The sequence below is a fragment of the Salvelinus namaycush genome, chromosome 10 (genome assembly GCF_016432855.1).
Source record: "Salvelinus namaycush isolate Seneca chromosome 10, SaNama_1.0, whole genome shotgun sequence".
NCBI classification, from domain to species: Eukaryota; Metazoa; Chordata; class Actinopteri; order Salmoniformes; family Salmonidae; genus Salvelinus; species Salvelinus namaycush.
In genome coordinates, this window is record NC_052316.1 from 5,180,954 (window position 1) to 5,194,275 (window position 13,322).

The window sequence follows — 13,322 nt, forward strand, 5'->3', positions numbered from 1 at the left end:
CACACACACACACACACACACACACACACACACACACACACACACACACACACACACACACACACACACACACACACACACACACACACACACACACACACACACACACACACACACACACACACAATTCAGTCCCATTAAAAATCCTATTCTCCCTAACCCGTACTCTTACCCTAACATTAACCCAAAAACCTAACCTTATAACCCTAACCCTTAACGTAATTCTAACACCAATTCTAACCTTAACCCTAAACCCCCTAGAAATAGAATTTGACCTTGTGGGGACAAACAAAATGACCCCAGTTCGTCAAATTTTTGTTTCTTTACTATTCTTGTGGGTACTTCTGTTCCCCACAAGAATAGTTAAACACATCCACATCTTTATACCATGTGTGAATAGCAATTCCTAATCTATGCGGGCCCCTGGCCTTGTGTGCCAATCACTTATTGTATGCTCTGCTCAATAAGCTGTTCATGTGCATAACACACACACACACACACACACACACACACACACACACACACACACACACACACACACACACACACACACACACACACACACACACACACACACACACACACACACACACACAAAACAAACAAACCACAGACAAAAGATTATGTCCAGGAGCCACATGCATTTTGACAGCCTTACCTACAGGGGACATGCATCTCTCATCGCTGGTCATGTTGGCAAACAGAAGACAGAGAGGAAAAAACAGTATTTCATATTTTCAATTGCTGACATGTCCTACTTTGGTGAAAAGAAGAAGAAAGGGCTTTCAGTCCTATGTACAATATTCCTCCGGTGCAATTCCTCCAAGTAAATGAAATACATTTTTATTTGTCACATGCAATGGGTGTAGACTTAACCTTGAAATGCTTGTTTATGAGCCCTTCCCAACGATGCAGTTAGAAAATTATAGTAAAAAGAAAAATACACAAGAGGAATAAAATACACAAGAATGGAGCTATATACAGGGAGTTCCAGTACCAGCTCATTGTGCAGGGGTGTGAGGTATTTGAGGTAGCTACAGTATGTACATGAAGACAAGGTAAAGTGACTAAGCATCAGGATAGATAATAAAATGAAGAACAGAGGTACAGCAGCAGCGTATGATGAGTGTAAAAGTGTGTTGTCGGTATGCGTGTGTGTTTGTGAATCTGTGTAGTGTGTGTGATTGTGTATACAGGGCCTTCAGAAAGTATTCACATCCCTTGACTTTTTACACATTTTGTTGTGTTACAAAGTGGGATTAAAATTGATTTATTTGTCCTTTTTTTGCAAACGATCCACACACAATACTCTTATGTCAAAGTGGGGGAAAAATTCTACAATGAAAAATAAAACACTAATATATCTGGATTAGATAAGTGTTCAACCCCCTGAGTCAATATATGTTAGAATCACCATTGGCAATGATTACAGCTGTTAGTGTTTTTGGGTAAGTCTCTAAGAGCTTTGCATACCTGGATTGTACAATGTTTGTACATTATTCTTTTTTAAATTCTTCAAGCTCAGTCAAGTTGGTTGTTGATTTTCAAGCCGATTTAAGGCAAATCTGTAACTTGGCCACTCAGGAACATTCAATGTTTTCTTGGTAATTAAGTCCTTGTGATTCAGGTTATTGTCCTGCTGAAAGGTGAAAGTGTCTGTTGGAAAGTAGACTGAACCAGTTTTTCCTCTAGAATTTTGCCTGTGCTTAACTGTATTATGTTTATTTTTATCCTAAAAAACTCCATAGACCTTGCCGATGACAAGCAAAATATCATGATGCAGTCACCACCATGCTTGAAAATATGAAGAGTGGTATTCAGTGTTATGTTGGATTTGTCCCAAACATAACGCTTTGTATTCAGGACAAAAAGTTAATTTCTTTGCAAAATATTTAGCAGTATTACTTTTGTGCCTTATTGGAAACATGATGCATGTTTTGGAATATTTTTTATTCTGTACAGGCTTCCTTCTTTTCACTTAATATTTTGGAGTAACTACAATGTTGTTGATCCATCCTCAGTTTTCTCCTATCACAGCCATTGAACTGTTTTAAAATCATCATTGGCCTCATGATGAAATCCCTGAGTGGTGTCCTTCCTCTCCGACAAGTGAATTAAGAAGGATGTTATTTATAACTGTTGCGTAAATTTCAGCCAAAATGTCTGTGCACATACACAAATATTGAGATGTATTATTGTGGGGGCGTAGATCAGAAAACCAGTCAATATCTGGTGTGACCACCATTTGCCTCATGCAGCAGTTTACAATGTTGACATTAGCAAACCGCTTGCCCACACGACTCCATACACATGGTCTGCGGTTGTGAGGCCGGTTGGACGTACTGGAAAATTCTCTAAAACGATGTTGGAGGCAGCTTATGGTAGAGAAATGGAAATTTTATTATTTGGCAACAGCTCTGGCGGCCTTTTATTGTCCACAGCACAAGGGTCACAGTGTAATGGTCATGCTGTTTAATCAGCTTCTTGATATGCCACACCTGTCAGCTAGATGGATTATCTGGACAAAGGAGAAATGCTCACTAACAGGGATGTAAACAAATTTGTGAACAACATTTTAGAGAAATAACCTTTTTGTGCATATGGATAATTCTGGGATATTTTATTTCAGCTCATGAAACATGGGACCAGCACTTTACATGTTGTGTTTATATTTTTGTTCACTGTACATACGCATGGTTTATAAATTATTCCCCAGGTATTTAAACCTCTTCCACAGGCTAGTAAAGTAGTAGAAGCTTATTACTACCTATTTTTGTTTTAGGTATTCATGGAAACAAGCAACATGCTGTACTATTCAGTACCAGATAGTTAGTGCCAATTTATGAAGTATCAGAAAGTACAGATCGATCGAACCCAGATCGATTAGCACATAATTTCTTAGTAAATACTAGGGAAATACCAGCTAAATAATAATAAATCGCTACCTAATTCAGTTCCAAATGTAAAACCTGTATGCTCCATTTAGATAAATTGGAAACAGGTATTAGCCCCCTGGGCACTTTCCTATTCAGCTCTTAGCTCTAACTTAACCATCTTGATGGAGTGCAAACTATGAATAGACCGATTTCAAAAAGATCAGAGGAATTCTGCTCTTGGAAAAGAGTGGTGTCATTTACACCATTTTTGATTTACAGACGTGGAAAAATGACAGTATCCTCAGACGGCTGCAGCCCTGTTGGGTCCATTACTCCTGAGCAGGTGAATCAGAGATCGAATGACTGATGCCAGTGGGTGAGTCACGTTTTGTTGGCCCATTTCCTGTATTCTTTAAATAACTGTGTGTAGGCTCCACTCATGCACATACCTGAATAAACTTCCTCAACCTCCCCAGTAACAAGTCTCTGCAAAGACCAGTTTATTAAATGACTGTATAATAAAGCTATTCAGTTGAGGTAAAAGGGAGCCGTGGCCGGTGACATCTCAGGCGTCATTGACTGAGCAGAGTAGTGAGTGCTCATAATCTGTCTTCATAGCAACATACATTATATTGTACTTTTCACTAGGTTTCAAAGCACCTACATTGTGGAGAGGTAACTTGTGTTCAATCTAATTTATGTTGCTCTATCAGGATCCTGGTTCAGAATATTTATAGTGAGTTCCAAAACTATTGGGACAGTGACACATTTTTTGTTTTGTTTTGGCTCTGTATTCCAGCACTTTGGATTTGAAATAATATAAAGACTATGAGGTTAAAGTTCAGACTGTCAGCTTTAATTTTCGGGTATTTTCATCCGTGTCAGGTGAACCGTTTAGAAATTACCGCACTTTTTTGTACATGATCCCCCCATTTTAGGGGACCAAAAGTATTGGGAGTATTAAAGTAGTCAAAGGTTTAGTATTTGGTCCCATATTCCAAGCATGCAATGATTACATCAAGCTTGTGACTCTACAAACTTGTTGGATGCATTTGCTGTTTGTTTTGGTTGTTTTATAGATTATTTTGTGCCGAATAGAAACGAATCGTAAATAATGTGTCATTTAGGAGTCACTTTTATTGTTAATAATTATGTTTCTAAACACTTCTACATTAATGTGGATGCTACCATGATTACGGATAGTGCTAAATTAATTGTGAATAATGATGGGTGAGGAAGTTACAGATGCACCAATATCATACCCCCAAGACATGCTAACCTCTCACCATTACAATAACAGGGAAGGTTAGCATTTGCGGGGGTATGATATTTGTCTAACTTTCTTACACATAAGTGAATTCATCCCAATACTCTAAAATGGGGGGGACTATGTACAAACAGTGCTGTAATTTCTAAACGGTTCACCCGATACGGATGAAAATACCTTCAAATTAAAGCCTGAACCTCAGTCATTGTATCATTTCAAATCATAAGTGCTGGAGTACAGAGCCAAAAAACAAAATGTGTCACTGCCCCAATACGTTTGGAGCACAAAACCGTACCTATGAGTAAATAAAATAGCCTAGTGTACGTCAATTCAGTTCTTGTTGATCCTAGAGAAAAGTACAGCAAGCAGAGATTGAGGTGAGAGATACATGTTTTGGCATCTCTATAACCTGGATACAGCATGTGTCGTACTTGTATAACAACTAAGTCAGTCATCAGTAACCAGAAGGTTGATTATTAGTCATTCATTGTAAGAAGACACACAAACAAGACACAATTTGCACTGGGCAAGACATTGACATTCTTAATAAAACAGTAATTTATTTTTTTTGTTGCCACAACAGCACATTACAAGGGCATCGTTAAGATATTTTCTCCAAGGCTCAGTGATCATCACGTTCATACAGTACACACCTGGCATGTACATGGCATCTCCTTCAAAACAAACAAAAAAATACCCAATTGCAAAAGGTAAAATCTAAGTTCATCCTGCTAAAGATTTTGGTTTGGTTCTAAGCCACAAAGAATGGTACAGGAAGCACAAAAGACATGTAACGCAGACAGGACATACCATAATATGCTCATTCAATTGTTTACCAGATTCAAGCTGGAGTTGTGAAATGTGTACAATAGTTTCCGTTAAGTTTGTAAGTTATTATAGTCTAGCAGTTTTTTTTATTGAAGTATGTGTTGGTACACTACAATCAGAATCTAAATGTTTGCATTCCTTAAAAGGTCCAATGCAGACATTTAAAAAAATCTCAAAATCAAATCCTTTCTGAGTAACAATTCAGTACCTTCCTGTGATTGTTTTTAATTAAAATGGTCAAAAATAAATAAGAGCTACTTAAGCAAAGAGCAATTTCTCAAGCAAGAATTTTGCTAGGACTGTCTGGGAGTGGTTTGAGTAGGGAGGGGAAAACTGAAAATTTGCTGTTATTGGCTGAGAGGTTTGGAAATCTTTCTTATTGGTCTATTAACTAATTTACTGCATGGTGACGTCACCATGGAAAACCAAAACTCCATCCCACCAAAACAGGCTGACATTTCAGGTGGTCTTTTCAAACAGCTCTTACACTAAAAGGGCATTATAATTTTCACAGTATTATTCCAACCTCAGTGTGGAAATATAAAGTCACGTTTTTGACTGCACTGGGCCTTTAAATACAGTAACATTTGCAATTTAACAAAACTTTTTTGGTCTGCATATGAAATTCAAAACAAACATTTACATAAACAAAAAGATGGCTCAAACTTCATTTTCTGCTAGTGTGTGCTTCTGACTCTCCCTTCCTCTTAATCCCTCATTCTCTCCCCCTCTCTTTCCATTCCGTTCTCCTTCCTCTCTCGTTCTAACTGGCAGCTCTTTCTAAACGATGGGTAAAGGACAGAGCAGACTAACTTTATGTTACAATAAGAGTGCTAAATAAAAAGATGAGGTAAGAAAGTGGTTTAATTATAGATCATGCAGAACATGCTAAACAGAAACAAAAAAACTAGGAAGTAAAAAATAAAAAGAATGTGTGCATTAAAAATTAAATAATTACACAGCTTTGAGTCTTTGGTTACAAAGTAGGTTGAACAATTTCACAGCTTTTTTACCCCCAGCCCAGAAAGTAAATATGTGCAATAGAATTTTTAAAACGTTGGGAAAAGTATGGCAATTGTCTTTCAATTTTGGCGACAAAAAAACTACAGCAAAAGTTTATCAAAATATAACTACCAGCGATTCATATCTCAATAACTGGCGTTCACCTGTACAATCCCTCTATGCTTTTAATACTTTACTCTTTACAAAATGTACATTCAACCTGGATTAATTTAATTAAGTTAACTGCCTTTTAGTGTTAGCGGTGCTATGCCATGGGAATTGCCTTTTTAAAAGAACCTATTGCATTTACGGAACTACTTTTTGCATTAGACTACCAATTGACTGCCTGACAGATAATCTAACATACCAGAAACCGAAAGAGAAACTAGTTTTTTTTTAATAACATGTATTTCTGTGACATTGTTCATTTACATTATGAAAATAGTATCCCTGAAATAAATAAATGCAAACATTAAAACTGAACTAATGAAGGTATTTTTTGATTTGTGTCAAAGTGTGGTTGCTCTGGGAAAACTAGTTTTGGTCTTCTCACGGCGTGAGACACATTCTTCCTATGGTGGGGGGAATCCTTTCCTCCACCTCAGTCTCTATTTGTCGTTCTCATTCCTCCGTTCTTTTCCACTTTCTACCAACAACCCATTGTGGAGTGAGGGATAGAACAGTCAAGGGCCTCCCAGGACGTAGGATCCCCCCCACATTTTTTCGGCCTCTTTGACCACCTCCACTACCGCCCCCATGCGCCGGATTGCCTCTTACCCCCCGTGGCCCTGCACCGCACTCCTCCCTTGGCCAGCTCCCCATAGACTTACAGCGGGACACCCGGCCGAAAGAATGCTATCACAGGATGATGATTGTCTAATACTGGGAAGGCCCGACGACAGCAGCAGCACGCAAAATGAAGCATGGCTCTTCACACGAGTCGAAGACAAGGGTGGCAAACAAAAGACGATTTTGCTTGTTATTTTTGCCTCTAAAAAACAAATCAAATGCAGTTCTGAGCTCTTTTTTTATGTTGCAAGGCGGCGGGAGAGGCAGGGGTTGGTTGTTTGTTGGGGTCTCCTCCTCCCGTATGTCGGGGAGGTGTATTACGAGGGCATGGGATCACACAGAGGTGACGTTGGGCTGCTGTGGCAGGCTGAAAGCCTGGGTTTCACCCTCCAGGGGGGTGCTGGTATTGGTGTTATTGGTGGAGGGTAGCTGCTGAGGTGGGGAGGTGCTGCCGGCAGGGCTGATTTGGGTGGACGACAGCTGGGTGAGCTGGTCCATGTTGGCCAGGGACTTGAGCACGGCGTTCTCCTGCTCAAGCTGAGAGTTCCTCTCGTACAGCTCCTTGATCTGCTCCTTCAGCACCTCCACCTCCTCCCGCACTGCGTACATCAGGTGGCTCTTCACTAGATCCTGAGGAGAGAGAGGCCTGCCATTAGCACAACAATTTAGGACCATACAGCAATGCACACACACTACAGAGATAAGAGAGATTGTCAGAGGGCTAGCAAGAGAGATATAATACCATGTCAAACATTACTCACAAGCTTTACCACTGACTTCAGGTCAAATCATGTACTTCAACTTTTCAATATGTTAGTAGTGCCTAGTTAGAAGGTCAAATGAGAGACACACTCACCATTGCTTGCTCTATCTTGTTATCGATGGCAACAACACTGGCTCCGGAAGCACTGTGGAGATAAGAGAAAAATAATGTTAATATCGAAGGAATGAGGAAAAGAGAGGCCACCCTATTCCTTTGAAGATAATCACCAAATCATCTATTACACATTCGAATGTATGTTGCTCTTCCAAGGTAGACTACTTGACCAAAAACATGTGGACACCTGCTTGTTGAACATCTCATTCAAAAATCATGGCCATTAATATGGAGTTGGTCCCCCCTTTGCTGCTATAATAGCCTCCACTCTTCTGGGAAGGCTTCCCACTATATGTTGTAACATTGCTGCGGGGGACAGCGTACCTTTTAAAAATAAAAATCCATTGCAAATGAGAGGCTAATAGTTCCCCCTCGATAATCACCAAGTCTCGGTGTGAAAGAGCAAAATGTCATGCTCTGATGATCCCATATATCCAGTGGACACGTCATAAAACGCCTTCCCTTGCCAGAATAGGCTAGTTGATACAATGTTGCAAGTTTGCTGGCAACAGACCTAGTTGATTGATTTGATACAATGTTGCACTTTACTAGCTGAAGTCAAATATGGTACTGTCCATATGTAGCATGTTTTTGGTCGCAGGTTCAGGAATTGCTGAAGAAATGCAACTTTTACCTGGAGCTAACTCTGCAAATAGCACAGCTGGGTGATTTAAAAAGTCAGTCAATCAATCAATAATACTCTTAGCAAAAATGCTTATCTTTAATTTTCAATATGCAGAATCTGAGAATAGAAAGGTTCTGAACTTTTTTGAAACATCACAGCACAGTTGAAAAATATATGGCAAATAGAAATCTAAACAGGATAGTGTTCAGAGATAGACAGGAGGGATTGAGTGGAGCTGAAGGATGGGATCAATAACATTGATGGAAGCCAAAAGCTGATCTACCCCCTACATTTTTTTAAATTGTAAAAAAAAATCTCAAGACAGATAGAAAGGGATCCATACAGGCGGAGTAGATTAATGTGATTTAAAGAACCAGAATTTATCACGATACTTTTACTGTTTTTATTTGTCAGCTGTGTATTTTTACTTAGTTGATAATGCTGAATTGGCCAATAGGCTCTCTCAGTTCCATGCGCTCATTTCTTTAACCACCAATGGCTCATGGTGTCAGCCTATCAATGTGTCCATATGGTAGAAGCTGGTGCTCTTGCATTAGTAAATGATTTTGAGAAACACAATTATTATTGAAATGAAACTGTTCCATGAAAATGTGAAGATCATAACTGTCATGCAGAAACTCACGCGCCACCTATGTCAGCTATAGTCCTACCCACATTTATCAGGCATCGCGTTCTTGGAAAATGCAGTTAATATTTTCTTCTTCGCCATGATTAGCTCAGAAATTGGCGAATAGGCCTACAAACTCAAAATCCCTAATTACCCTGACACTATAGCCCACTAAGTGGAACTTCCGGACAGCAGTTGTGAGTAGCCTAATTTCATTCCATAGGCTATTGTCCATTTTACTTTGACCTGTTGTTTTTAGGATATGGTATGTTTGTTAACATGTTACTTCCTATTCATATCGAAGCAAACATTTTTTGATAGGGCGCCATTTAGGCTATTTGATCGGAAGCACGCATATTGTAAAAAGTGTCCATGACATTCTGTAGGAGACAGAAAAGGCCACAGAGGCTATATACCCTCTACTGTATAGGCTACATGATTTATGTTAGATGACTTTGACAGAGTGGTGGTGGAGCACCGCAGTGTATGGACAATATGCATATTTTCCCTGCCTTTGCTAAAGTGGGCACTGCTTATAATGGGGCATCATCAGTGCTCACCTCAATAGCCCACCACTGGGTGAGACAAGTTTTCCATGTTTTGGGGCAGAATTATGTGAGGTGTTGTTGGTGATTCTTGGTCAGTTTAGCTCGGGAAATGCTGCCCTTGACAATCTGCCGCTCCAGGCGGCCGCCTAATCCGCGGGCCGGCCGACCATCCTCCTCATTACGCGCTCCATTGTACTGGAAAGTCATCTTTCGTGATACTGTGCTCTTTTAATAGGCATCATTAAGGCGCTGATCAGCAGCGCTTTAAATGGGAGGATGGGGGAGGATAAGCATGGGAGGATACATTTATTTTATTTCATCTTTATTTAACCAGGTAGGCTAGTTGAGAACAAGTTCTCATTTGCAACTGTGACCTGGCCAAGATAAAGCAAAGCAGTTAGACACATACAACAACACAGTTACACATGAAATAAACAAACATACAATCAATAATACAGTAGGAAAATCTAAAAAGAGCATGTGCAAATGAGGTAGGATAAGAGGTAAGGCAATAAATAGGCCATGGTGGCAAAGTAATTACAATATAGCAAATAAACACTGGAATGGTAGGATGTGCAAAGGATGAATGTGCAAGTTGAGATACTGGGGTGCATAGGCAAGCCTCGTCGGCGCACCCTGTGCAAATACTCAAATGTGATATCGCATACAATGCATACAAAACCCAAGGATTAGGGAATAAGCGAATTCCCATTAAATTGTTGTAGTGAAGAATATAAACAATTTGTGGGCGGGCAACTGGTGGTCACTGCATTCTAGAGGCAGAATAATAACATGCCACGCAAAACAGAACGGACCAAAAACGGATTGCTATTGGAAGTGAAACTTTGTATTATTTCCGCTTCTAATGCAAATCAAATCAGACGTAAATGGACTAATCTCACAACCGTGCATCTCTTTTTGATGCAAATGCACAAGAGGCGTGAAGTGCTCTCAACCACCGCGTGCAGTGAAAACTGTCCGGGAAAAATGTTTTCAAACACCATCCTCTGAATAAATATTTCTCCTTCCAGATGTAATACAATATAAAACCATACTTTTTTGTCATGTTTTATCTCGACAGGTTTGAGGATACTATTTGTTGCAATCTTTTGTTGTCTAATCGACATCACAGTCGAATACACCGCGATTATTGTACCCTTTTTATGATGGTTCCCCATACCTCTCGTTTAAATGCCTTATCCTCATAGAAAATGCACAATGCTCACCTCGTTCAGGGCACACCGTCTCGTTGACACATTAAATAATCTCACGCCACTATTTAATCCCCAAAGGTTGTCGTTTTTTGATCCTTTACAAAGACCAACGCGCAGTCGGCTGCCCTTCCTGTACGACACCGCCCTGCAAAGGCACGACTGAACAAAGGGGCGCAACACGCCACTAGAAGGTGCTCTGGCAAGATAGCATTTTGTGCAGGTCTGTAGAAGTTTGTGTGATTTCAAATTTGACTGAACCAGCTAAATACATGAAACGTTATTCTTCCTCCATATTGACGGGTGAGGTAAAACTATACGGCACATGCTGTTCTGCTCCAATGACTGCAGAAATGTTTAGGTTTCCTCAGCACAAATCAAACATGAACAGCATACAGAATTTGCTGTAAATATGTATCAACTGCCCCTTTACAATTAGTACTAGTACGCATCACCAGCATGGGCTAAAGTCTTGAGTGGCCATGCTTGTGTGTGTCTGTGTCATGGTCTCTCAACTGTTGCAGAAAACTACGCCATCCTTTTCAAATCAGGTCCCGAGTATTCCAGAAATGCCATAGACTCCTCCATGCAATGTAAACAAGGCACCTGTCAATCATCGATGCTATGGTACTGCCTAGGCTCTGTGTGTGACTGGCAGCAGCACAGCAAGGCTATGATTGGACTTGCAGAGAGAGAGTCACAACCGCCCATCAAAATGTCACACAGCATTAAAGTCACTGATGCTACAAGAAAGAAGCCAAAGCCCTTGAATCACTGCAGAGTCGATACAAATTGTAATACAGAGGCACAACACGACCAATGAGAAAATACAGTAACACCTCTAAAAGGGATACGTTGTTCTTCTAGTAACTGATCATGGATACAAAACTAGAGCATGAGCAAGTTGATAAAATCCCACTCAAAAACATTGATAAAATCAAGCATTATTGACTAGTCTTTTTCATACCATAGCAAAGACAGCTACACAATGATGAGGTAATACAAATGTATCCAAATACTCAAAAGCTATTACCTGCATCGTGCTCTGTAAGAAACAAAACGTCCTGAATATGCGGGTGAGGTTCCTGGCATGCAGGGAAGACTGTAGCTCATTTTGCAATGCATGATGCCCAAAAGTTCCCTAAACACAACTCTCAGTCATAGGTATCAGTGTTTTGATGGTTGTGTGTGTGTCTCCAGTCTTTAAAAGCCCTTTTACATCTCACATCAACTTGCTTGGGAGAATGTTAGGGGAGGAGTTTGGTGCGCTTGACATTCTCATTTGCCTTCTCGTGCGACAGGCTTATATGATCACATTTATTGACGTTCACTGCCAAATTAAATTTTATCACACCACATGTGTCAACCCACACCTTTATTATATCCATATAGACTGTTACTAAATGAGTCTTAAAAAAGAAGTTTACTCATAAATCTCTTAAAATCTGCACATTAGATGTTCCTTTGATTTCTCTCAAAACCAAATGATGGCACTGACGTTTAAATAACTACATTACTGAATATGGATATTCAGGGTGCTAGTTAATATTTTCGGGTTGTGTGGTGCCTTTAATTTACTTTGCCTTAACTTTATTTAAAAGCTCCAATGCGCAAAACCCTTAATGTTTAGAGCACAGCATTTATTCTTTAAGTGTTTGTGGCTGACTACACATACATGAAGCAAACTGCTACAACCCTATCAACTGGGAACCTATATTTCTCTATTACATTGTTACCCAGATTTTAGTCATAAGAAGATTTAAGACTGTACTCGTTACAGTGATTTAAGAGTTTTTAATATCAGCCTAATCCCATGATTAAAACTTGTTCTGTTCGTGAATTTCCTCAAATAATTAAACTAATCAAATTTCCAACTAAACTTTCCTCATGTCAACAATGTCCTCTCTGTCCAGTCTGAAGCGGTTTCAAAATGCAAACGTCCAACTATCAAAAGCAGGTATCAAAAGATGGAAAAATAAAACTGGATCGTTATACCATTTGACCTTTTCCGGTGTCTACTCAAAAGTGGACCATTGAGGAGCTATTGTTCCTGCTGTGATGACCTACTTTCGACATACGGGGAAGAGGGGAATGTTATGCTATGCTGACAGGTCCACAATAACATGCGAAACTGCAAAATGAACTGCCCGCATTCCACATCTTTGGCCCGCCTTGATTGCAATCTGAGTGGTTGATAAACAAGGAGAGAATAATACATTCTTCCTCCTCTGAAACAACCATATCAAAACACAGTGACAGCAGTCGGCAATGTTCTGCTGTGTCTCTGCCTAATGAGAGATGGGAAAGGATGATGGGCGGGGAGGGGTTAAAAGGAAGTGGAGGGCAGGCACTGGCAGCCAAATCTAATTTGTTGGCAATCAGCATCCAAGGAAAACAAGTCGGCCTGTACATTTTATTCCGGGAGGGGAAATATGGGCTGTTTATATAAGAGATGGCTTGCTGTGTGTGTCACCCACAACAAGGACCTGTGCTGACCACAACAGTGCACACGTGTGTGTGTGTGTGTGTGTCAAGACAACAAACAACCCTAGGAACACAACACCCCACATTCCAGTCGCCCCGGCGGCATAAACCCCAACACCGCAAATCGAAGTCACCTCACCCCCGACGGGGCACCGGCAGAACCAAAACACCCCACATTCGGGGTTTG

General features: G+C 40.1%; 1 protein-coding gene across 1 annotated transcript in view; it reads right to left on the minus strand.

Moving 5' to 3' along the window:
* Positions 1–4,677: 4,677 nt before the first annotated feature.
* LOC120054606 (TSC22 domain family protein 2-like) overlaps positions 4,678–13,322 on the minus strand; it is a 67,654-nt gene continuing 59,009 nt past the window's right edge. The window contains exons 2-3 of the mRNA XM_039002078.1: positions 7,619–7,670; positions 4,678–7,392 (exon numbers count right to left, since the gene is read on the minus strand). Coding sequence (XP_038858006.1) covers positions 7,096–7,392; positions 7,619–7,670 — 349 coding nt within the window. The 3' untranslated portion in view covers positions 4,678–7,095. The remainder of the gene's footprint in view (positions 7,393–7,618; positions 7,671–13,322) is intronic.